This window comes from Heterodontus francisci, chromosome 12, assembly GCF_036365525.1.
Source record: "Heterodontus francisci isolate sHetFra1 chromosome 12, sHetFra1.hap1, whole genome shotgun sequence".
Classification (NCBI taxonomy): domain Eukaryota; kingdom Metazoa; phylum Chordata; class Chondrichthyes; order Heterodontiformes; family Heterodontidae; genus Heterodontus; species Heterodontus francisci.
In genome coordinates this window covers 63,592,044-63,619,430 of record NC_090382.1, presented here as the reverse complement: position 1 = coordinate 63,619,430, position 27,387 = coordinate 63,592,044, and the positions used below count along the sequence as shown (strand labels likewise).

General features: G+C 40.7%; 1 protein-coding gene across 2 annotated transcripts; it reads left to right on the top strand.

The window, feature by feature from the left end:
- Positions 1-1,853: 1,853 nt before the first annotated feature.
- On the top strand, positions 1,854-27,387 carry dnajc18 (DnaJ (Hsp40) homolog, subfamily C, member 18). 2 transcript variants are annotated; one of them, XM_068043520.1, is made up of 8 exons: positions 1,861-2,105; positions 9,673-9,850; positions 13,049-13,194; positions 17,486-17,671; positions 20,987-21,096; positions 21,717-21,826; positions 23,580-23,752; positions 26,078-27,387. In XM_068043520.1, exons 1-8 carry the CDS (start codon positions 1,988-1,990, stop codon positions 26,200-26,202), a joined length of 1,146 nt encoding a protein of 381 aa, XP_067899621.1. In that variant the 5' UTR covers positions 1,861-1,987; the 3' UTR covers positions 26,203-27,387. The 2 variants fall into 2 exon arrangements, with proteins under 2 accessions (XP_067899622.1, XP_067899621.1); XM_068043521.1 differs by lacking the exons at positions 23,580-23,752; positions 26,078-27,387 and adding an exon at positions 22,433-22,613 and having other exon boundaries at positions 1,854-2,105.

Sequence of the window (27,387 nt, the reverse complement as noted above, 5' to 3'; positions counted from 1 at the left end):
TGAAACCTCTCCCCCTGACTCCTTCCGTTCAACCAGTGCAAGAATCTCATGGATTTCTATTGTACTAAGTTTGAGGCCATCTATTCAACAGCTTCTACTGCTACTTCCCTTCCATATTCCCAATAAGCGAAAGATCTCCTGAGCTCCCCCATGCCCTATCCTGTGTCTCTCTTTAAGTTCTCTCCCATCACTCACCTCATGTTCCTGTGAGTTCATCTCAGCCTGGAGACCAGCTTCTTGCTTCCTTGACCCCCATTCCCACTAAACTGCAGACCAGCAAACTTCCATTCCTGGCCCCCATACTAGCAGAGACTGTAAATAGTTCCCTCTCCTTCAGTACTACGTCTTTGTTCCTTTCAAAACTGTCATCATCAACCACGTTCACAAAAATAACCCTTAACCTGCTTGCCCCTGCAAACTACTGCCACAACATCCCTTTCCCCTCCAAAGCTCTTGAATAGGTAATTTTCTCCAAAATCCATGACCACCTTTCCCCGCAACTCCAAGCTAGAATATCTTTAATCAGATTTCTGCCCCTGCCACTACAATGAAATGGTCCTAATCAAAGTCATAAATGACATTTCCAGACTGTGACTATGACACACCATCCCTCCTTGTCCTTCATGACCTCTCTACAGCCTCTGACATGGTTGACCACACTATCCTCCACTAATTTCTAATTATAATTCTAAAGAGGGTGCAGGACAAGAGGGATGTTGGGGTATATGTGCACAAAGAATTGAAAATTGCAGGACAGGTTGAGAAACCAGTCAATAAAGCATATGGGATTCTGGGCTTTATAAGTAGTGGCATAGAGGACAAAAAAACAAGGAAGTTGTGCTAAACCTGTATAAAGCACTGGTTCAGCCTCAACTGGAGTTCTGGGCACCACACTTTAGGAAGAATGTTAAGGCATTAGACAGGGTGCAGAAAAGATTCAGAAGTATGGTTCCAGGGATTAGGAACTTCAGTTATGTGGATAGGTTGGAAAAGCTAGGTCTGTTCTCCTTGGAGAGAAGATTAAGAAGAGATTTGAAAGAGGTGTTCAAAATCATGAGGGGTCTGGACAGAGTAGATGGGGAGAAACTGTTCCCATTGGCTGAAGGATGCGAAAGCAGATGGCACTGATTTAAGGTAACTGGCAAAAGCAGCAGCAACAACATGAGAATTTTTTTTTTTGACACAGCAAGTGGTTAGGATCTGTAATGCACTGCCTGAGAGTGTGGTGGAGGCAGATTCTATCAATGCCTTCAAAAGAGAACTGGATAACTACAAGAAAAAAAATGCAAGGCGACAGGTAAAAGGCAGGGAGTGGGAACAGGTGAGTTGTTCTTGCAGAGAGTCAGGATGGGCACGACGGGTTGAATGGCCTCTTTCTGTGCTGTAACTATTCTATGATTCGATAATGCCACTGTCCAGTTAATTGGGATTGCCTTCGCCAACATACTTTGGTCAGACTATTTCCAGCAATAGTAGTAATGCTTTCTTCAATCTACCTGCTGCTCCTTTGGCAACATCATTTGTGGACATGAGATCAGCTTCCATACGGACAATCACTACGTCCAGCACTACTTCCTCACCATCTCCCTTGACCCCACCACTATGTTCTCAGCCGCTCGTCCGACTTCCAGCTCTCCATTGGAAAAAAACAAGGCCCTGCCACAATCTCCTTACTTTTACAGACCTTACATCCTCTCAATCATAAAGACCGCCTACTTCCACCTCCGTTGCTGTCTTTAGCCCTGACTCTACCCATGAACTGTCGACATATTCCTCTGCGCGTTGCCATGGAAATTCTGCACGCCCCGAACAAATATGGCCGCCGCTGATATCACGCATGCGCTCGGCCGATGCGCTGATTGGGTGGACGACGCCTGTCTACGTGCTGAGCGTTTCCTTGCGGCTGGGGCTTGCTGTTTTTGGTGGGTGATGCGCATCTGCTAAACGAAAGAGGAAATACCAAGTTAACACAATCCAGCCTCGGGTAATGGAGGCGGGGCGCTGGATTGAGGCCGCACAGAACTGCTTAAAGTGCGGTGATTGGGAGAAGGCCCTGCAGTACCTGTACAGGGCACAGCAGAGACAACCGACTCAGCGAGCGAAAGGTAAGAGTGTCCTTGGGGGGGTTGGGTTGCTGGCTTCGGTCCTGCTGACAGACAGAATTCATTGAATGCAGGCGTGTATTCGTGCAGCAACAGCAGTTGCAGGTAAAGCAGCTGTCAACGTCTGCGCACTATGTTAATTAGGTGAAAGCCAAGACAACAGTGAGAAACGTTAGTGGATGGGTTGGTTGGGTGGATGGAAATCAGCCTCATGGTGCACAAATATTTTTCTAAAGCCCCCACATTAGGACATGGATTAAGCAGTGGTGACGAATAAACCCTGGATTCGGACACCTCCAGCGTCGAGGTACCTAGTGTAAAGTAGCCCCGCAGATATTGTCAGATATCTGAGTTTTAGGACAGCAACTACTGAAAGGTTTTACCTGGAGGGTGGGTATGAGGCCATATGCTCATATGTAAATGTCTCAGTGCAAAAAGATAGGCTGTGATGCTGAAACTTAACACCTTCAATAGGTGGAACTATCATTTAAGCATCGTGCAACCATGTTAACATCAAGGGAATGGTAGCTCATGTACAACTGTAACATGACGTCCCAACTCTTGTACTCAGTGCCTCGGCCGATGAAGGCAAGCATGCCATACGCCTTCTTCACCACCCTGTCTAACTGTGTTGCCGCTTTCAGGGAACTATGTACTTGCACCCCAAGGTCTCTCTGCTCAACAACACTCCCCAGGGCCCTGCCATTCACTGTATATGTCCTGCCCTGGTTTAACTTCCCAAAATGCATCACTTAACACTTGTCTGTTAAATTCCATTTGCCAATTCCTTGCCCACTTTCCCAGTTGATCTATATCCTGTTGTAACCTTAGACAACCTTCTTCACTGTCCACTATACCACCAGTGTTGGTGTCATCTACAAACTTAGTAATCATGCCCCCTACATTCACATCCAAGTCATTAATAGATATGACAAACAACAGATGGCCCAGCACCGATCCCTGCGGCACACCACTGGTCACCGGCCTCCAATATGAAAAACAACCCTCCATTACCACCCTCTGCCTCCTATCACCAAGCCAATTTTGTATCCAATTTGCTAGCTCACCCTGGATCCCAGGTGTTCGAACTTTCTGGACCAGCCTACAATGCAGGACCTTGTCAAAGGCCTTGCTAAAGTCTATGTAGACAACGTCCATTGCCCTGCCCTCGTCAGTCCTCTTGGTCACCTCCTTGAAAAGCTCATTCAAATTCGTGAGACATGATTTCCCACGCACAAAGCCATGCTGACTATCCCTAATCAGACCTTGCCTTTCCAGATGCATATAAATCCTGTCTCTCAGAATCCCTTCCAATAACTTTCCCACCACTGATGTAAGGCTCACCGGCCTGTAGTTCCCTGGCTTATCCCTGCTGCCCTTCTTAAATAAAGGCACAACATTAGCTATCCTCCAGTCTTCCAGTACCTCACCCGTGGCTAACGATGATACAAAAATCTCTGCCAGGGCCCCAGCAATCTCCTCCCTTGCCTCCCATAGCATCCTCGGATACACCTGGTCAGGCCCTGGGGATTTATCCACCTTCATGTGCTTCAAAACCTCCAATACTTCCTCCTTTGTAATGTTGATATGCTCCAGGACATCGCAGTTCCCTCCCTTGAACTCACTAGCTTCCATGACCTTCTTCACGGTGAATACAGACGAGAAGTATTCATTTAAGACCTCGCCCATTTCCCGTGGCTCCACACTTAGATTACCACACTGATCCTTAAGGGGACCTACTCTCTCCCTAGCTACCCTTTTACTCTTAATATACTTATAGAATCTTTTAGGATTCTCCTTTATCTTATCTGCCAGGGAAATCTCATGGCCCCTTTTTGCCCTCCAAATTTCCTTAAGTGTGGTCCTACATCCCCTGTACTCCTCGAGGGACTCGCTCGATCCCAGCTGCCTATACCTGACATATGCCTCCTTCTTTGTCCTGACCAGACCCTCAATATCCCTCGTCAACCAAGGTTCCCTAAACTTGCCAGCCTTGCCCTTCCATCTAACTGGAGCATTCCAGCCCTGAACTCTTCCTATCTCACTTTTAAATGCCTCCCACTTGCCAGATGTCCCTTACCTGTAAACAGCCTCTCCCATTCAACTTTTGAGAGTTCCTGTCTGATGCCATCGAAATTAGCCTTCCCCCAATTTAGGACTTCAACCTGAGGACCAGTCCTATCCTTTTCCATAACTATCTTGAAGCTAATAGAGTTATGGTCACTGGTCCCAAAGTACTCCCCCACTGACACATCAACCACCTGCCCATCCTCATTTCCTAAGAGGAGGTCGAGTGTAGCCCCTTCTCTAGTAGGGCTATCCACATACTGCTTCAGAAAACTATCCTGGACACACTTAACAAATTCTTACCCATCTGATCCCTTAGCACTAAGACAGTCCCAGTCAATATTAGGGAAGTTAAAATCACCTACTATTACAACCCTATAATTCCTACACCTATCTGTGATTTCCCGTCATATATGCTCCTCCATTTCCCTCTGACTATTGGGGGGCCTAAAGTATAATCCCATCAAAGTGATCACCCCTTTTCTTATTTCTGAGATCTACCCATATGGCCTCGCTGGACATTCCCTCTGGGATATCCTCTCTATGTACTGCCGTGATGTCCTCCCTAATCAATAGTGCAACTTCCCTTCCTCTCTTACCTCCACCTCTGTCACGCTGGAAGCATCGGTACCCCAGAACATTGAGCTGCCAGTCCTGCCCATCCCTCAACTACGTTTCCGTAATGGCAATAATATCACAATCCCATGTACCAATCCATGCTCTGAATTCATCTGCCTTATCTGTAAGGCTTATTGCATTAAAACCTGTCTCATCGACAGGATTGCGGCTGCCTGCAATGAATTTGACATAACCATCAGCCTCAAGAAAACGAACATCATGGGACAGGACATCGGAAATGCTCCATCCATCAATACCGGCGACCACGCTCTGGAAGTGGTTCAAGAGTTCACCTACCTAGGCTCAACTATCACCAGTAACCTGTCTGTCGATGCAGAAATCAGTAAGCACATGGGAAAGGCGTCTGCTGCTATGTCCAGACTGGCCAAGAGGGTGTGGGAAAATGGCGCACTGACACGGAACACAAAAGTCCGAGTGTATCAAGCCTGAGTCCTCAGTACCTTGCTCTACGGCAGCGAGGCCTGGACAATGTATGTCAGCCAAGAGCGACGTCTCAACACATTCCATCTTCACTGTCTCGGGACAATCCTTGGTATCAGGTGGCAGGACCGTATCTCCAACGCAGAAGTCCTTGAGGCAGCTAACATCCCCACATATACACCCTACTGAGCCAGCGGCACTTGAGATGGCATGGCCATGTGAGCCGCATGGAAGATGGCAGGATCCCCAAGGACGCATTGTATAGCGAGCTCGTCACTGGTATCAGACCCACCGGCTGTCCATGTCTCTGCTTTAAAGATGTCTGCAAACGTCACCTGAAGTCCTGCGACATTGACCACAAGTCGTGGGAGTCAGTTGCCCGCGATCGCCAGAGCTGGCAAACAGCTATAAAGGCAGGACTAGTCGAAGAGACTTAGCAGTTGGCAGGAAAAAAGACAAGTGTAAGGAGAGCCAACTGTGTAACAGCCCTGACAACCAAATTTATCTGCAGCACCTGTGGAAGAGTCTGTCACTCTAGAAATGACCTTTTATAGCCATTCCAGGCGCTGCTCACTTACACTCGCCAGAAACTAAATATATTCATATGAAGCATGGATGATACAGCAATCATGAGTGATTTAAATCTTCATATAAACTGGGTAAACCTAATTAGCACTAATGCTATGGAGGACGAATTTCTAAAGTGTTCAGGATGGTTTTCTAGAGCAGTATGTTGTGACTAGAGAACAGCTGTTTTAGATCTAGAATTATGTAATGAGAAAAGGCTAATTAATGTTGTAAAAGAACCTTTGGGGATGAGTGACCATAATATGATAGAATTTTACATTATGTTTGAAAGTGAGGTAGCTTAATCTGAAGCCAGGGTGTTAAATTTGAACAAAGGAAATTATGAAGGTATGAGAGTTAAATTGGCTGAGGTGGATTGGGAAAATACATGAAAAGGTATGACAGAGCATAGGCAATGGATAGTCTTTAAAGAAATATTACATAGTTTACAGTACCTATACATTCCTTCAAGGCACAAAAAACCCCAAAAGTAAATGCAGTCAACTGTGGCTAACAAAGGAAGTTGAGGATTGTGTAAGATTAAAAGAAAAGGCCTATAAAGTTGCCAGAAATAACAGTAAACCTGAGGATTTTAGAATTATAGCAAAGGAGGACCAAGAAACTGATAACGGGAGAATAGAATATAAATGTAAGCTAGCAAAAAATATAAAAATGGACTGTTAAAAACCTCTACAGGTACGTAAAAAGGAAACATTTGGCTAAGACAAATGTAGGTCCATTACAGGCAGTCAGGAGAATTTATAATGGGGAATAGAGAAATGGCAGAGAAGCTAAATGATTACTTTGTGTCTGTCTTCACTGAGGAAGATGCAAGAAATATCCTGAGAATTAGAGAGCCAAGGGATTAGGGAGAATGAGGAATTGAAGGAAATTGGTATTAGTAAGAAGGTTGTATTGGAGAAATTAATGGGGTTGAAGGTTAAGTCCCCAGGACCTGATATTCTACATCGCAGAGTGTTGAAAGAGGTAGCTATGGAGATGGTGGATGCATTGGTGATTGTCTTCCAAACTACTATAGAATAGTGACCAGTTCCTGCAGAGTTGGAAGGTCACAAATGTCCCCTCACTATTTAAAAATGGAGGGAGAGAGAAAACCGGGAATTACAGACCTGTTAGCCTTGCATCAGTCATTGGGAAAATGCTAGAATCTATTTTAAAGGATGTGATAAATGGACACTTGGATAATAATCTGATTGGGCATAGTCAACATGGATTTATGAATGGGAAACCTGTTGGAGTTTTTTGAGGATGTTACTAATAGAATTGATAAAGGGGAGTCTGTGGACATGGTATACTTGGATTTTCAGAAGGCTTTTGATGAAGTCCCTCACAGGAGGTTGGTTAGCAAAATTAAAGCACATGGGATAGGAGGTAATAAATATACTGGCATGGATTAACACGCAGAGAGTAGGAATAAACGGGTCGTTCTCGCATTGGCAGGCTGTAACTAGTGGGGTACCGCAGGGATCAGTGCTTGGGCTCCAGCTATTCACATTATATTTGGATGTGGGGACCAAATGTATTTCCACGTTCGTGGATGACACGGAGCTAGGTGGGAATGTGTGTTGAGAGGAAGATGCAAAGTGGCTTCAAGGTGATTTGGACAGACTTGGTGAGTGGGCAAGAAGGTGGCAGATGGAATATAATGTGGAAAAATGTGAGGTTATCCACTTCGGTAGGAGGAACAGATGTGCAGAGTATTTCTTAAATGGTAAGAGATTAGAAAGTGTAGACGTACAAAGTGACCTGGGTGTCCTTGCCAATAAGTCACTGAAAGTTAACATGCAGGTGCAGCAAGCAATTAGGAAGGCTAATAGTATGTAGCCTTTATTGAAAGAGGATTTGAGTACAGGAGTAGTGAAGTCTTGCTTCAATTGTATAGGACCTTGGTTAGACCACACCTGGAGTACTGTGTGCAGTTTTGGTCCCTTCACCTTAGGAAGGATATTATTGTCAGAGAGGGAGTGCAACAGAGGTTCACCAGACTTGTTCCTGGTATGGCAGGAATCTCTTATGAAGAGAGATTGGGGAAACTGGTTCTGTATTCTCCAGAGTTTTGAAGAATGAGAGGTGATCTCATTGAAACATACAAAATACTTAGACGGACAGGGTAGATGCAGCTAAGATGTTTTCCCAGGTTGGGGAGTCTAGAACCAGGGGGGACAATTTCAAAATAAGGGGGAAGCCACTTAGGACTGAGATGAGGAGAAATTTCTTTACTCAGAGGGTTGTGAATCTTTGGAATTCTCTAGCCCAGAGGGCTGTGGAAGCTCAGTCATTGAGTATGTTTAAAGCAGAGATTGACAGATGGAATCATATTGAATGGTGGGGCAGGCTCGATGGGCTGAATGGCCTACTCCTGCTCCTATGTTCCCTATGCAGGGATCTATCCTCCTGCAGGGAAAAGGAACATGTCCAGGCTTTGCGCCATTTTTGAATTAAAGTGTGGGGGACAGCATTTCCCTAGTGCATTCTCCATGGCAATGCCTTGACCATAGCAACATCTCGACAGATCAGAGTCAACTTGCCAACCAATCAGCATCGTTTTTTTCATGCAGTATAAATTATTGCTCCCATTTGAAATTTGGCATTCTTGCATCTGTCCTGATGAGTGCAAGCCGAAAAGCTTCGATAGCATGTCTTTTTTTTTTCAGCAACAGACTGATTTGTTTTATTTGTAAACACGAATATAAAGATAGGAAAGATTGTCCATTTCCTACCATTTAACTGTCTGCAATCATCACAAACAACTGCCTACATCGAGCAAATGAGGGTAACTATTTCTCAATACTGTAGGAGCAGTTCAACTACAAATGTGACAATTAAAACAGTAAGTGTGTTGGCTACCAATTTTAAAGTTTCACTGATTTCAGACGAAGTCAGGTTGTCAAGCAGCTTCAATCAGCGATAATAAAAACAAGAAATGCTGGAAATACTCAGCAGGTCTGGCAACATCTGTGGAGAGAGGAGCAGAGTTAACGTTTCAGGTCAGTGACCCTTCTTCAGACCTGAAATGTTAACTCTGCTTCTCTCTCCTCAGATGCTGCCAGACCTGCTGAGTATTTCCAGCATTTCTTGTTTTTATTTCAGCTTTCCAGCATCTGCAGTATTTTGCTTTTATTTTAGCTTCAATCAGCTGTTTGTGCTTTGACAACAATGGGAGGCAGTCTGAGAGGCGACCTTTAGGCAGCTGCAATCAGTTGTTTAAAATTGTCCAAAGCCTCTACTTTCTGACTGCCTCCCAAAGTTAAGTGTGAACAGCTGCCTGAAGTCCCTATCAGCTGTTTGCACTTTTAACAACTATGGGCGTGATTTCATTGCTACAACCTATTGTTTTACCATCCATTGTGTACAGCAGACAAATCGCATTCATGCACCCATGGGAACTTTACTTCTTTATGGGAGGAGTTTAAAACTGTTAGCAGATGTAATGTGATTGAGGCAAAGGCGACTGATTTTGTATTGTGGAACTTCATGACCAAGTTTTTTGGAGGTTGATGGGCATTCTGCATTGCTTATTTTGGCAGATGAATGCAAATTAACATTAAAAAAAAAGTGTCACAAGATAGGTTGTCTTGGGTTTCAGCAGTAAATAACAGTTGCAACTGAATGACTTATCCATTAATGTTGAAATAGAAGATTTGTTTTGACAACATTCTAATGAACTTCAAATTATAGAGTACTTGCAGATAAAATCACAACCAAATTTAAATGAGTACTTCAAATTGAGCTAACTTCCCTAATTTATAAATTGCATATTTTTTGCAGTTTTAAGTTTCACAATGCAACATCTAAAAAAACCTGTTAAGATAGTCTTTTCTGTTTTCTTATGTTTTTTTTTCTCTTTAAATTTTAGCACTAATCGAATTAATAATTAGAAATGGAAGTTCAGCTGGTTGGAACTACGGCCCGGATGCAAATGATGCTGCTAGTAAGTCCAGTAGATTGAAAAAGTATGTGAATGGAAATACGCCTGCAGGAATCAGTGAAGCTGCCAAGAGTTACACTCAAGAGCAGCTGGAGGGTGTATGGAGGTGAGAATACACCAAATGTATTGCACATGCAGTTCTTAAAAGTTACAGATGTGCATTTTTGTTCAGTACTAGTAAAGTTTGCGTGCATAATTTGCACAATGTGTGGAGCTGCTGTGTCAGAGATCAGTCTATTCTCAATTCATAATTGCTCAATTTTAAATTATCTGTTTAAATTGAAATTGTGTAGAAAAATGCTGGATTTTGTTTTGAGCAAAAACAACTTCAAGTTGAGTCATCACTTTTTAATGGCAAAACGATTGTTCCTTAGTTGAACTGTCTCTTATACATTGCATTAAAGTCTGCTCGGCATTTCTGCTGTTGGCTCATTCTGGATGTTCTTCAAAAAATGATTTACTTCATAGTAATGAGGTAGTTGTGTGTGACAAAAACAAGAAATGCTGGATTCACTCAGCAGGTCTGGCAGCATCTGTGGAAAGAGAAGCAGAGTTAACGTTTCGGGTCAGTGACCCTTCTTCGGAACTGTTCCGAAGGGTTCCGAAGAAGGGTCACTGACCCGAAACATTAACTCTGCTTCTCTTTCCACAGATGCTGCCAGACCTGCTGAGTGAATCCAGCATTTCTTGTTTTTGTTTCAGATTTCCAGCATCCGCAGTATTTTGCTTTTATTTTAGGTAGTTGTGTGTGTGTGTTGAGGTTACAGTAGCTGCTTCCATAGAAAGGTAAGCAACATACTTGGTCCCAACGCTGCAGAAGAAGATGCTGACTGGCAGATCGAGGACTTGGAAAAACAGAAGTTAGCCCCTTGGCAGATTAGCTAAGAATGGCAAAATTGAATGTCAGGTACCAGGTTGCTGGGGAGATCAGAAATAAAGGGGGTGAATATACTCTCGCATTTATAAATTTGAAATAAATGTTTTTTTGAGAATGTATTAAAAGATTGTGTCCCTTTCATGGATTTCTATAAAACTCTAAATTACAAAGCATTCTTTGACTTGTAAACAGCTGAGTCTTCAGAGTAAGAAACTTATAACACTCCCAGCTACCTCTAACCTTGGCAGTAATATACTTTTCTTTATTTCACCTGTTATTGACTCCTGTTCCTAATTTATTTCTTTTGCATTTTGAAGATAAATTTCTTCTTTCACCTTTGGTCTAACCACTCCACTTTCCAACTTCCACTGAACTACCTTTTTCTAAGCCTTAGTCAAAGCTGATCTGAACCAACTTGAAAGCTTAACTGAATAGCCTGATGTTTGCCTTCCTCTTTCTTCATCTTGCCTTTCACTCTCCTTCCATTCCTGTGGCAAAGCAGCTAATCTTTATCCCTCAACCAACTTGCTCTGAGCAAATTGGCTGTGTTTCCTACGCTACAACAGTGACTACACTTCAAAAGTATTTCATTGGCTGTAAGACACTTTGGGACATGCTGAGGTTGTGAACGACACTATATAAATCCAAGACTTTTTAAAGAATATAATGTAAACTAAGGGATAATGACATCATTGCAATGAATGTGTTTCTTCAGGGGCATAATCGTATAGAGAAATGCAATTGAATTGGTATTCGCAAGCAAGATTGCATTTTAATTAGGATTCAACACACTGTAATAGGAATGCTGATTTTAAAATTTCTACTTGGATCCAAATGTTACAATGATTTGGCAATGTCTTTGCTGTTCGTTTTAAGGTTATCAGTGGAATTCAGGTACAGTAGTTTAATTATTCTGCATTGAAAGGCCATAGTTATAACCGAGTTTCAATTTAATGTGCAAATTTTAACAAGGTTAAGCATCTTGACTACTTTTCATAATGTACTTTTGCACTTTTAAAGTTTATTCTGTATCCTGGTATTAACTTAAATCCTCTATACTGCTTGATCAAAATTGTTCTTAAAATTGGGGATACGTGATACTTGAACAGCTTAATCTGTTTCTGCCTGTGCTATGGCTGACATGGAAATGCTTAATGTTATGATCCCGTGGAGACCACTAACAAACCAAAAGAATTAAATCCCTGATGATGCCAATTTATTTATTTCACTTTTATAAATTGTACTTTAACACTCAAACCAAAACCAACATAAATTAATTATGAAGCAACAGACAGATCACGGTCGAGTTACAAGTTACACCTTAACTGTCCAATACAGCAGAGATGGGTCTTGTGGTTTCACTGAGCAGTCCACCAGTAAATTTCAGTCACACAGTTCTTCACAACCCTGAAGTTCCTCTGATTTTTAGCTCCTTTCCTCAAGGGTTTAGCTGCTGTTCCTCCGACAGCAGTTCCCTCTCAATCCGGACTCCACAGGTGCGGTCTACTCCATGGATGCAGACTTCACCACAAGGGGCAATGCTCACGACAGTCTTCTATTTCTATTTTCTATTTAGAGATGCAGCACTGAAACAGGCCCTTCGGCCTATGCACTGTATGCCTTGGTCTGGTTAGTTGACTACTTTAAATAACAGAAACAACTCCTGGATTCAGTTTTCACTTTCTTCTGCTTGCTGATGCTCCACTCTTGCCTGATCTGGGAGGACTTTTTTTTAAAAATCTGGTTCTAACCAGTGTCAGTTTCCCCAAAGACCTGAAGTTGTTTTTTCAACTTTTGTTCCAGATTTAGGTTCCATTTCTGTTTCAATTCTAGTTTCACTGTTATTTTTTATTTAGAGATACAGCACTGAAACAGGCCCTTCGGCCCACCGAGTCTGTGCTGACCATCAACCACCCATTTATACTAATCCTACATTAATCCCATATTCCTACCACATCCCCACCTTCCCTCAATTCCCCTACCACCTACCTATACTAGGGGCAATTTACAATGGCCAATTTACCTATCAACCTACAAGTCTTTGGCTGTGGGAGGAAACCGGAGCACCCGGCGAAAGTCACAGGGAGAACTTGCAAACTCCGCACAGGCAGTACCCAGAATTGAACCCGGGTCGCTGGAGCTGTGAGGCTGTGGTGCTACCCACTGCGCTGCTCTAAGTTAGGGTCTTAAAAACAAGCTTTGCAACCACGGATTCCATCACAGTGTTGGCACTGAAGGCAAAGTGTTCTATTTCCTAGCGTTGCTATCTGGCACCTGAAAGGGCAGGCAAATGTATCAAAGTAAAATAAAATCATACTACAGTTACAATGTATCTTTGCTATCCAATGCTTTCTCTTGCCCCTGCCCCCGAAGAGGTAATGTCCTAGATCAGAGTCTACCAGATAATTGTTATGTTGTGCTTTACAGGATAAAAAGATGTAAGAATTACTATGAAATTCTGGGAGTTGATAGAACTGCAGACGAAGAGGATTTGAAGAGGTCCTATAGGAAGCTGGCATTAAAATTTCATCCCGATAAAAATTGTGCCCCTGGAGCAACAGACGCATTTAAAGGTACAAAGCTGTAGTTTAACATTTTATATCAAAATCAAGAAGAAGAAATATCAATAACAAAGTCCTAAAAGAACGGAGTAAAGGATGAGGAACTAAATGACCAATATCAAAAATTAATTACCTGAAAAAAGACCAAAATTAGCACAGGATTTCTAAAATCTTAATGAAACCCATTAGCAATTTTAGAAACTTAACAAAAATCTAATTTTTAATTTCTGGTTTAATATCTGAATCTATTCAAACTCTTACCATTTTTTTCCGGTATACTTCATATGCTGTGGGTAGTTAACTGAGTTTGCTGGTTTGAATTCCAGTGATTTGCGTTTCTTCGGTGCACTTTGATCAGGATCATAGGAGTGCTGAGGTACTATCTTTTTTGTTTCCCTTATTATCTTTAGTTTCCTTGAGAGAAAATTTCATCAGTGAAATCTGTTTATTTTTGAGGTGCAGTTTCAAATGTGCCTAATTAATCCTTCTCTACGAAACAGCACCTTGCTTGCAAAGTATGAGACTGATGCCTTGAAATATTTTGAAATAAATTACACCCCTGTTGCCTTTTTTTAAAAAGAAACTTGGTACTTAGTGGCCTGGAGGGGGAGTTGCTACTCATTGTTGTGTTAGTGTATATTGGGTATGAACAGCTGAATCACCTGGAGACTTTAGTGCAGTTTTTAAAAAGCCAGTTCAGCCTGCACTGTTCAAACTGCAGACTGGGTGACAACCGGTGAGAGTTGGACAGAGCGTGACTTTTTTTTGTTTCACTCTGATAATTTCAATGTGTCTTTTTTTTTTCTGATCATACTTGGACACAATTATGACTATGCAAACACCATCTGTACTGAGATGGCAGCAAGCCAGAGATAATAAACACACAACCTCACCTATTCAGACCTCCAAACCCTCCTCAAGGAAATCAAAGGCAGGGGCCACCGATTTCTGGGGTTAGGTGTCATTCGGCCACCAGAAATGTAACTCATGCGCTCTGATGAAAGGTGGCACTGGTACGGAGTACCAACTCCCTCACCTACTAGGACTGCAGCTTGGTGCTGGAAAAAGTTTAATAACTTCACCAAGGCAGGGAGATATACACTGGTACCTTCATCTCCCCCTTCTTGACAATCCTGGCTGCCAGCACATTCTTCAGCGTCTTAAATCATCTCTTGTGCAACTCGCCCTTCAGTTTAATCTGATTAATGGAAGCTCTAACTCAGCGTCTTGTACTATATCTAATCAGCTCCCCTCACAGCAATTATTTATCATGCAGAGCCTTAAAACTCCTTCCTTTGCTTTACCAGTCTCTTGTCTGCTTTTGCTTTACCTTCCCCATGCCACTCTGCACACACTTAACTGCTAACCTTACTCCCATTCACTGTACTCTTGTAGGACAAATTTTCACTCAGTCTTGCTACACTACCCACTTCAAGGACAAGACCATGCAGCTTGTAAGCAGTAAGCACTCCTACACTCTTGCCATGGAAGAAGGCAAGGTCAGTGACATCTTGCTAGGTTCACGACTGAGCAACTATGCTGTCACTAGCTTGCCTCTGATGCAATACACACAGAATATTCTTTCTTTGTTTTTTATATATATAAAAATCTTTTTTTTTCTTTTTCTCCCCTCTCTTTTCCTCCCCCCCCCCCTTAATGCTCATCAATTCTTGCTGCCTACTCTTCTTTCCTGCAGATCGACCACAGCAGTTGGGGCACAGGAGTAGGAAGATAAGGATTTGCTGGGGATATTTTTCTTCCTCGTCACATTCCAAATGCAAAATAATTAATGGCTTTTTAAAAGCACATCACCCTGTGGTGACCTTTGCAAAGTAACCAGTGAATATCTCTCGTGTTTCTACTCTTATCGGAGTTTCTTTAAAGTCGGAAGATCTATAGATTTACTTCAGTGTTCAAGATGAGTTTGAACGTGCAGTTCAGATTGAACACTGCAGCAGATACAAGGTCTCACTGACTTATTTGCATCTGTTTGAAGTAGAAAACTAGATGCATTCCATGGGTCGGACAGCATGTGCCAAAGAGATTTATCCAAAGATCAAATCCACAGAAGGGTGGATAAAAGGGGCCAATGTGCTGCCTTGCTCGAACCTTACCCGAGCCTATATGGTGAGATACGAGATCTAGCCTAATAAATGTACTCTGTAAAACGCTAAATACGCTACACGTCCGCCTTTTTTCTTCCTTCATAATTTCTGGAAAACCCAAAAGTGGGCATTGACTCTTCTCGGAGGGGCAGAGAATACATAGAATTTACAAAATAGGAACGGGCCATTCCCTTCATGTGAAGCAGTAGTTCTAATCACATTTACCACCTTGTTCCCATATCCGTTCAATCCCTTCTTCTTTCAGCCAACTGTCCAATTTGTCTTGAATGTTAACAAAGCTTCTGCCTCATCCATTAACACTATAAGTGAATTCTACAGGCTTGCCTCTTTTAGTGTAAAGAGGTTTCTCCTGCCCTCTATTCTAAATCTCATTTAATTTTGTATCTATGGTCCCTCAATCTTGACCTCTTCAACTACTGGAAACGATCTACTATTTTACCATTCCCTAATATGCTTTCTTCTGATGGAAAAAAAGGCCCAATTTTCTGTCTTTGTATCTGTTTTTCCTTATACCAGGCAGCCTCCTAATGAATCTGCTTTGTACTCTCGCTAAAGCTTCAGTATACCTCCTAGTGTGGAGGAGCTCAGTAATGCACACAGTACTCTGAGGTCTTATCAAGGTTTTATTTAGGCTCATCATTACATCTTGTCTTTTATATTTCATATCTCATGATTAAAGGTGTTACCTTTAATGCTGTGTACCTCCAAATTCCTTTGCTCTTCTACCAAGCCTACTTCAATTCAGAGTATAATTACTACAATTATTTTACAAAAATACATCAACCCTCACTATTGACACTGAATTCCATATGCCACTTTTGCATCAATTTCCTCATCTTATCAATACCCCTTGAGGAAAGTACAGAAATGTACAGTTACCTAATTTGCTTAAGAGTCCAAAAAGCTCAGATCTCTAGCATTGGATGGCATGCCACTTGTGTTCTAAGTAAATTTCTTTTGTATTTGCTGGGCCAGGGCCATCTTGATATCTTTTCCATTCTGAAAATGCATATGATCTCTTGCAAAACAGAATAGATCACTTCTCCCAAAGTTTGGGAAAGTTCTTGAAATTTTTAGTGAACAGCTTGGCTTTTGATGAGGCAAGTTATTGTCTTGAAGCCAAAGTTTAGGGCAACCAACCATCTGCTCCTCGCAAAAAAAAAAAAAAAAAAAATTGCAATTAAATATTGAATTTCTTAATTGTATTCCTGGTAGGCACCTCAAACTCCAAGTTATAGTTTCTGAACTGTCTACTGTAATATCAATCTTTTGTCTCTTTCTGGGGTGACATCTTGACCAAATGATCCCTCATCGTCAAAAAATTGACAGCGATCACTCAAGATGCTGTTACTGAAGCAGTAAGAAGATGTCATGCTCAAAAGTCTTTATACTAAGAAAAAGGCTATATTAAGAACCATAAAATCATATAGCACAGGAGAACATTTAGCCCATCATGCCTGTGCTAGCCTTTTGAAAGAGCTACCCATTTAGTTTCACTGTCCTGCTCACTCTTCATTGACCTGCAAATATTTCCTCTTCAAGTATACATCCAGTTCCCTTTGGAAAGTTACTTTTGAATCTGCTTTCGTCACCCTGTCCAGCAGTGCATTCCAGATCATCAAAGGTCACTGCAAACCTTTCTGCTCCTTTCCCCTCTGGTGATTTTTCCAATTATCTTAAATCTATGCCCTCCTGGTTTCCGGAGGGGTGACATGATAGAGGTTTACAAAGTTATGAGTGGCATGGACAGAGTGGATAGTCAGAAGCTTTTTCCCAGGGTGGAAGAGTCAGTTACTAGGGGACATAGGTTTAAGGTGCGAGGGGCAGAGTTTAGAGGGGATGTGCGAGGCAAGTTTTTTACACAGGGTGGTGAGTGCCTGAAACTTGCTGCCAGGGGAGGTGGTGGAAGCAGATACGATAGCGACGTTTAAGAGACATCTTGACAAATATATGAATAGGAAAGGAATAGAGGGATATGGGCCCCGAAAGTGCAGAAGGTGTTAGTTTCAGCAGGCATCAAGATCAGGCTTGGAGGGCCGAATGGCCTGTTCCTGTGCTGTACTGTTCTTTGTTCTTTGACTGTCTAAATTTACAATTCTTAGAGAATCTTAGTTAGCATAAACTAATAGCAAAGTAAATATGAAAGTACAAGTAACTGATATGACTGCCTATTTTAGCAATAGGGAATGCCTATGCTATTCTGAGCAATCCAGAAAAACGAAAACAATATGATCAACGTGGAGAGGATCCACCAACTGTCCGTAGTTCATATGCCCACAGTTCAAAGTATTACGGAGAATTTGAAGCCGATATAACACCTGAAGATTTATTCAACATCTTCTTTGGTGGAAGATTTCCCACAGGTTGGTATTACTACAATGCTGTACAGAAATATCATTTCAACTATAGTAATCACAATGAACGAAGCTAAATGGGAATTATACTATATGCTAGCCTACAATAAAGGATTTTTTGTTCAAATCTTTCACCTGGCTGACACCAGTACTTGTATGAATGTGTAGATTTCCATGATCCTCAATTTTTTTTTTCCATTTGAAAGCTGCAAACTTGGTTATAAAACTGGCAGTCTTTCATGGGGGAAGGCACAGAGATACACAAATCCTACTATATTCAAGAAGTTCTGGTTTTCAAGTGACTAATAGCTGTAATTCAATTTCTGGAAAGGTAATATTTGGCAGTCGAGACTTTGTCGATCTATCTGCAGCATTAAAAAAAAATAAAGTTCCAGAACTACTTAATGGGTTGGATGGTCCTAGCTGGACTGGCAGCAGGAAAGTAATCAATGTTTTGTGCTGGTAGGCAGTGCAGTGTTATCTTGTTAACCTCCAGCAATACCAATTTCTTTGGAGTCAGATAAGTGCACTATGACCAGACTGAGAATACAGTCCATATCAGGCAAAAGAAAATTCTGCAGAATTTGATCTTGTACTAGTTTGATGTGGAGACTCTTAAGCTTGGTAATTTTCCCTTTGTGTCAGACACCGAACTGACCAAAAATAAATTATTGCAATGATTATATGCTCATCATTTACAGATACGGTACCTAGTGGTTATGTTACTGTTCTAGCAATACAGAGGCCTGGACTAATGTTCTGGAGACAAATGTTCAAATCCCATCACTGCACCTGGAGGATTTAAATTCAGTTTAAATAAATAAATCTGGAAGAGAAAGCTAGTATCAGGAATAGTGACCATGAAACTAACAGATCAGGTTCATTCACCTTCTTTCAGGAAGGAAATCTGCTGTTCTTACCCAGGCTGGCATATATGTGACTCTAGACCCATAGCAATTGATTCTTAACTGCCCTCTGAAATGGCCTAGCAAGCAACTCAGTTGTATCAAACCACTGAGAAAATCTAATAAAACCAAATGGATCACCTACATTCAGCCAGAATTGCCAAGTGGATGATCCAGCTCTTCCTCCTTGAGATTCGCATGATCAGAGGTGCCACTCTTCACCCAATTCAATTCACTCCACGTGATAGCAAGAAATGGCTGTTCGCATTGGATTCAACAAAGGCTATTGACTCTCACAGAATCCCAACTGTGCTGCTGAAGTCTTGTGCTAACGAGACATAGCAGTGCCCCTAGCCAAGTTGTTCCAGTACAGCTACAACACCTGGCAACTACCCACCAAAGTAGAAAATGAGAAAAAATTCCATCAGCTGTACTGATGGACTTTATGATTAATTTCACACAAAGCAGAATAAATCTGATCCAGCCAATTACCGGCCCAACAGTTTGCACTCAATCATCAGAGAAGTTTTGGAAGGTGTTGTCAACAGTGCTATCAAGCAGCACATATTCCTGAATAACCTCACCAATGCCCAGTTTAGATTGTCAGGATAACTCAACTCCAGACCTCATTACAGCCTTGGTGAGAGTCACTGACTTCACATCAAAGCAGCATTGGACTATGTGGCATCAAGGAGCCCTAGTAAAATTGTCAAGGGGACTCGGTGGGTGGATGGGGGGTGGGGGGAGGGGGAACCTTGCACTGGCTGGAGTCATACCTTGCATAAAGCAAGATCATTGTGATTGTTGAAGGCCAATTATTTCAGTCCCAGGGCATCACTGTAGGAGTTCCTCAGGGCAGTTTCCTAAGCCCAACCATCTTCAGTTGCTTTATCAATGACATTCCCTCCAACACAAAGTCAGAAGTGGTGATGCTTGCTGCTGATTGTGCAGTATTCAGTACCATTTGCAGCTCCTTAGATAATGAAGCAGTCTATACCTGCGTGCAGCAAGACTTGGGCAACATTCAGGCTTGGGCTGATGAGTGTGCAAATGTTACTTGCCACTCAAGTGCCAGACAATAGTCATCTCCAACAAGAAGGGTTGAGAATCACTGAACACCAATTTGAGGTGATGAGCAAAAGAACCAGAGGCAACATGAGGAAAATCTTTTTCACACAGCGAGTGATTAGGATCTGGAATGCACAGCCTGAGAGTGTGGTGGTGGCAGATTTAATTATGGATTACAAAAGGGAATTGGATAATTATCTGAAGAGAATAATTGCAGGGCTACGGGGAAAAGATGGTAGAGTGGGACTAGCTTTTAGAGTTGCTCTAACAGAGCATAGACACAACAGGCCGAATAGCCGCCTTCTGTGCTGTAACTGTTCTATGATTCTATATAACCACCTCCCCTTGCCATTCAATAGCATTACGATTGCTGAATCCCCATCATCATTATCCTGGGGTTCACCATTGACTAGAAACTTAATTGGATCAGCCACATAAATATTATGGCTACAAAAGCAAGTCAAGCTGGGTATTCTATGGTGAGAAGTTTATCTCCTGACTCCTCAAATTCTTTCCAATATCTGTAAAGCACAAGTCCGAGTGCGATGGAATACTCTCTACTTGCATAGATGGTTGGGGATTCAGCAATAATAATGCTATTGGGGGGGGGGAAAAACAAATCTCTTCATACTTTCTCAAAGATCAGGAAATGCATCTAGTTACTATATTGTGCATCTCCCAGAAACATGTATACTCTGTAGACTTAATTGAATCTGATTGCATTTTCACCACTCCAATATCTACTTAGCACTTGGGCAGTTAAGAATGAGGTATGCAATACACAGTGAAGAAAAGTGAGATTCATTTAAATAAATGATTTATTTGTAATTGTTACTCTAGATTCATTTGCTGTCTCTGAAATAAAGCAGCATAACAATTTGTATCAAGTTTTATCTTGCCATGTGTTTCTTAGTCCATCTTTGAAAAGATTGGATTAATGATATGAGGGTGTATGAAAGTCAAAGCATCCAGCTCAGATCATGAGATCCTATTGTTACATACCTGGGTTATAATATTATATATTTAGATAGGTGACATACAAGTGCAAGATATTTGGACTCTTATCTGAGTGAACAGCACTAATGAATCCAAGAGAACATCTAAGGCAGATTCAAAACTTGTGGCACTCATTAAAAATAATCGGTACTTCATTTTTGCGAGTATACATTGCATAGGTATCTGATTTGCTTGCAATGAAAATCTAGCAATGCCTAAACAAATCCAATATTTCTGCGTGGAAGATGAGAACAATGCTATCAGTTGTACTGTTGGACTTTATGATCTGTTTCACACAAAGCTTCTTTTGAAATTGTTCATGGAGTAGCCTTCTGATATAGTATTTTTTGACCAGGTAATATTCATGCCTATACACATAGAAGAACAATGTACACCCATATTTACCGCCGGCGCCGCCGTGTGAATGATAGGGTGGAAGAGGAAGAGCAGAAGGATAGAACTCAGGTGACTGTTAACATTTGTATGAGGTAGGATACGTTAGATACTAAGGCAAAAACAATAGAAGTGGCTTCTGTTTTTAATCCCTTAGGAAATAACCTAAAGGCCCTGTATTCTTAAAAGGGAACATGTAAAGTTTATAAAATTTATCAAGTTAAATGCTTTTTAGACCTAATCATAATGGCTGGTCATGCCTCTCCGATTGGATAGATTTTGGTGTGTTAACTACGATAGTGTGATTTACCCCTCTTCACTTGAATATTCCTACCTTCTAGTTAAGGGTAGTGTTGATGAAAAATCTGGTGTCACAAATTGCCTGGCCTTTTATGTGCAGAAGGATCAGGAGTAAAGACTTTAACACAAAGGCTTCTACTCTAAACCCAGTTCATGATTCTTTTTTTAAATAAGAGCAAAGCTGCATTGGGAGAAGATGATTCTTTGATGAAGCATGATTTATGGAGAGTTGAGATGCAGCATACATAATGTATAAGCAAAAGCATTAGTTGTTGGGAAACAGTATTATGCTGTTGGGATTAAGGAAATGCTGAAAACAAAATTGCATGTTATGATTTATGTCAGTTAGAGATTCCTTAACTGATGATTTTCCTTTCTTGCACATTTTGCAGGGAACGTATTCAGTATTTGTGCAGCTGTTGCCAGTCTTTATATTAGTACTTGTGTCGCTTGTAGCTCAATTGACAGTGATCAATCCTCCTTACAGTCTTTACTCCAAGCCGTAAGTTTAATGTTTTTAAATGTTATTGTGCTAATCATTTTTTCTTTAACCATTTTATACATTTGCCACTAATTGGGAAAAATAGCTAAATTATTTAATTTTGAAGAAATGATCTGTGTTGCTATGGTTCTTAAATTGAAGTTGAATATAAGTATAGGGAAACCTGGTGAAGAAACTGCTTAAAAACAATGATTTTTGAAACTTGCTAAATAGTTCAAAGTAATAACAATTTTATATTGAATTGTTCATGTAGATGGGTTGATTTGCCTAGCACTAGCCCTTGATTAGTTGGACTGGTTAACAGGTTCAGTTTTTTTAAACTAGCTGAATAAAAGGATGGTGCTGAAAGTCCTTTTTATCAATGGGACCTAGGCAGAATGGAGTCTACATTTTAACAGTGTTGATTAGTGTGATAGTTTTTTTTTATTCCGCCAAAAAACAATGGTAAAACTATTCTATGGTAGAATGCATTGTACTTCAGTATGGTGCAGACAGAAAAGTCATAAATATATAAAGGTGCAATATGCAAATGGTTCAGATAGCTTTACCACACGCACATTTATCTTTTGGATGAAATGTTAAATCATGGTCCTTCTGTCTGTTCAGGTGGATACAAGAGCATGGCACTTTGTCAAAGAAGATCTGGATATTCTCCCAGTGTTCCGTCAACATTCACCTCTTGACCAACTAAAACAAATTATCTGGTTGCATGTTTGTGGGACGTTCATTTTCACCTACAAAAACAATTGTGGTTAACTCTTCGCAAAGTAATTGTCCTGACGTGCTTCAAGATGTCCTGAGAAAGTAAAAGGCACTATGTAAATGTAATTTATTTTCTTCCTTTATGTAAGCAAGGTTGAAAAAAGGAAGCCTGGCTGCAATTGGCACGATGCTTGAGGCAAGACAGAGAAAATTAATCACCCAGAGTTTCTTTTTCTAATTGCTATCCAATGTGCCACCCTCAGAAAATGGATGTGTACGAACATTGGGAATAGGATTAGCCTTGGCTTTTGTGAACCCCTCCCTCAGTCATCCATGGTTGCTGCCAGCAATGACTGACTCTGTTGATACACGAAGTGTAGTTGTTCAAGTGAGGACAGGGAGGTTGCATGTGTTTGTGAAATGTTATTTCAGCATTCCTGAAGATGAGAAGATTGGTGCTAAAAGGGGAGATTAAAATTTCTCCACCATGTGTTGCCTTAATGAGCAAAAGTACCAATTTAGTGGCAACACTCTAAATTCACACATAACTATATAAAGTGATGTGCACTTGTTAATACGTATGAGATAATCGATCCTTTTTGTAGTTGCAAGGTGGCCACTAGAGGTCAGAATTACACAATAGAGTGCTGGATCTGGAACTTAAATATGCTGAGAAATTGCTTTTAAAAGTTGGGTACTGATAAAGATGGAATGCTAATCGTGGTGATATTAAAAAGCTGAAACAAATGGCCAGTCATAACAAAATGCCACACAGTACATAGTATTGCACAAGAATATAACATGTGACTTGCTTAAAAAAATACAGCATGAAGATGTTTCGTACTACTGCTAGAAAATATTCTCAACACGGGATTCCAGGAACAAAAGATCCAGGGAATGTGACATCATTGTAATTTGTATTCATTCTTGAATTCATTATAAATCTGATTTTGTACCATAGATGCTTTACTTAATGTAGCAAAATTAGCTTTTATGCATTGATCGATATAATGTAGAGGATAATCGCATAACACCTGTTCCAATTATTCAGGTCATTGGGCCATATTCTTCCCAGAGAAACTGAACGTTTTAAAGTAGAATATTTTGTTGACAAAGGGTTTGAGAAGGACTACCAAGGCATAGCATTGCAAAACGTGGAAAATAATGTTGAGAAGGACTACATTGATCACCTTAAAAATATCTGCCGGAAGGAAAAACAGCAAAGTAAGTACCCATTTAAAAGACCTAGCTTACTAATGAAAGAAAAACTTAATTCCGTTTTTTTTTGCATTATAAAGATTTTTTTAATCCAAAGACTGCCAGATCCATGGAAATAATGATCTCTCTGGGCTGGCTAGCAGCATGTGTTTTCAGCTGTTTGAGCATGCAGAGACACATTTGCTGCTGGTGAAGGCATTTGAAAATATAATTATGCATTTTAAACTAAGTTTTTGTATACTGAGTGTTTTCAGATAAGAACAGTGCACGTATTACTAAGCCCAACCATGAGAGGGAGCTCAGTTACCATTAGTAAAAATACAGGATCATGAAAGTCTATAGTAGAAGAATGTAGCTGTACGAGGACAAACTGTTCATGCATAATTAGATTAATGGCTAGCTATACTGATACTTCCTTTACATGGTTTTGTTTAGTAATTCCTCCAGACCAGTTACACTCAGTCTTCCATTGGTATATGCACATAAGCACAATATATTTTTAAATCAACACAAAGGAAAAGAAAAATTTTAATGGTTCTTGACAGGAATGCTCATTATGATTAACTTTTTAGTGCAGTTGATTCCTATTGTTGCCATCACTTTGCCAGTTCCAAGGGAACCATTTTCTTGCACAAACATCCAACATGAGCCATTTGCATCAGTTGCTGTAAGAGAGTTTGTTTTTGCAGGAATTGTTGCTCAGTTGTGCACTGAATTTAGTTATATTTAGAAGGAATTTGTATTTCACTAGAAAAATAACTTCTGTTAACTGGCATTTTATTTCATAAGCACTTAAATTATGTCGGTAACCCACCACTGGTTGGAGTCATGCCTAGCACAAAGGAAGGTGGCTGTGGTTGTTGGAGGCCAATCAACTCAGCCCCAGGATATTACTGCAGGAGTTCCTCAAGATAGTGTCCTAAACCCAACCATTCTTAGTTGCTTCATCAATGACCTTCTCTCCAACACAATGTCAGGAGCGGGGATGTTCGTTGATTATGCAATGTTCAGTACCATTCATAACACCTCAGATACTGAAGCAGTCAATGCCCACACGTGGTAAGACCTGGACAACATTCGGGTTTGGACTGATAATTGGCAGGTAACCTTCATGTCACACAAGTGCCAGACAATGACTGTCTCCAACAAGAGAGAATCTAACCAGTTCCCCTTGATGTTCAACAGCATTGCCATTGCTGAATCACCCAGCATCAACGTCCTGAGGGTCACTATTGTCCAGGAACTTAACTCGACCAGCCATGTAAATACTGCTTCTACAAGAGTAGGTTCACATTTCTGTGGCGAGTAACTCACTTCCTGACTCCCCAAAGCCTGTCCACCAACTACAAAGCACAAGTTAGGAGTGTGATGGAATACTGTGCACTTGCCTGAATGACTGTAGCTCCAGCAACACTCAGGCTTGGTACCATTCAGAACAAGGAAGTCCTTTTGGTACACCATTCACCCCCTCCACCCCCTCCACCACTGCCACTGCAGCAACTTATCAAGTCTCCCTTGACAGCACCTTCCAAATACATAACCTCTACCATCTAGAAGAACAAGGACAGCAGATGCATGAAAAACCCACCACCTGCAAGTTCTGTCCGTCCGTTCGGTCTTCCTTCCTTGTCCGAGTGTTGCCAATTGTGGCTCAAGCCATGATATCACTATGGGGCAAGGTGAGGAGGCAGGCTGCAAGAACTACCTCGGCTGGTACGGGGATTGAACTGTTGGCATTCTGCACCACGCTCTAGCCAATTGAGCTAGCTGACCAAGGCCAATTAGGAATGGGTAATAAACGCTGTCGTTGCCAGTGACACCCCAGTCCCATGTACAATTTAAAAAAAAAAACCACATGAATCCTGCTGTGATACTAAGGTAGAAGGCCTGATCAGATGGAAGACAATTTGAACACTTTTGTTTTCATCTCAGACACATGCTTGGCTGACATAGAGCTCAAGTTTGGACCATTAGGCAATGTTCATTATTGCATTTCACCTATGTATTTTTTCTAAATTCTGTTAATTCCGAAACATTAATTTGGATGGTCTCTTGCCTCCCTTTGTCCTAAACTGTTCTGAGGTTGCTCCTAATAAAAGGAATTGCGTGATGAATTGTTCCGTTCTACTTGCACTAAGTTCACAGTCATCGATCCATGCCAATATAAACGTCTGTATTTGTGTTAACATGCAGTTATGATACCCAGGCAGCAGCCTCTGGTTTATTCTAATCCTGCAGAGGAAACTTTGATTATAATTGGGTTGTTCGGTACCTATGTTCTTTTGTGCCACAGATATTAACTCACTGATTTAAGTTTGATCTTTTTTGCAGAAACTGATCTGCAGAATTTGGCCAGTTTATACAGGGATGAGCGCCTGAAACAGAAAGCTGAATCTCTGAAGGCAGAGAACTGTGAAAAATTGTCCAGACTTGTTGAACATCAAAGGGGAGGCTGACAACAATTGTAGCTTCACATCACAAAACCAGGATTAAAATCAGCGAAGAAAGTTCTCAAACTGTTAGATTTAATACCAGAACCAAACATACTGGTTGCTTAAACTTGAATGCATTTTGAAAAATGTTATATATCCATTCAGGGTGGTTCTAAAGGAGAAACTATGACTGCATTGAATGGTACTATTGGCTAAATTAAATTATGTTTTGTAGTGAGCATTAAAACTTTATTAATTTTGGGTTAGTACTTTATTTTTGACTTGCACATGAGGTATATTCATTTCCTTACATTAAGGGTGCTATATTCTGTTTGTCACTGCAGTTCCAGCCTAACTGTATAAATTTAACATTTTTAACATGAATAGTGTGGGCATTTGGTTTGTAACGTGTATTACTTTCCAGCTTTAGGCAGGTTTAGTAGGTGTTGGCTCAAAGGTATTTTCATTTTTCTAAACATTTAATTGTGATGAAAGTACAGTGCTTCATTCGTAATGTGCTCTGTTCAAATTTGCCTGTTTGTCAGTTTAAGAATTTAATTATTCATTACAAACATGTTGAAGCTGTCATAGCTGAAACTTTCAGAAGTGTCCTGCAAATCTGGATTTTTTTTTTTGGCAAGTTTATTGCCATAAAATGAACAATTCTTGGACAGAGATTCTGTTTCATTTATACTACAAAAAGCAGTCAATAATACTATTTATTGGATTTGTGGCGCTGAGTAAAATGCTTAAATGGGATTTCTAAATAAAAATACTTGAGATTTTGGTTAAATACAGAACGTTACTTAGTTTGAACTCAACAAAAGCAATAAGTGGTGCTGTCTTTTTAATATCCAGGAGCTATATTCACAAATGGCCATGTAGTATACAAATTAACAGTGCACTTGTTTGCATCAGTATCTTTTACAAATATGGCTCCAGGTCTGTAACTAGTGCAGGAATTGCATACGTTGGTATTATTTAATGTCCATATTTAGAGTTTGGTTTCAATAAATACATCAGACAAATGGTGAACTTGTATGCTGTAAGCTATAAATTTGAGTTAAATAAACCCCCAGCACAATTTTTTTTAGTTAAATTATTGTATTTTGAGAAATCTGTAAACAAATACGATCAATTTATAAGTATTGTATGATTTCTAATGTCCAATTTTGAAACTTTGAAGATGCTGAAATAAAATTTTTCAAT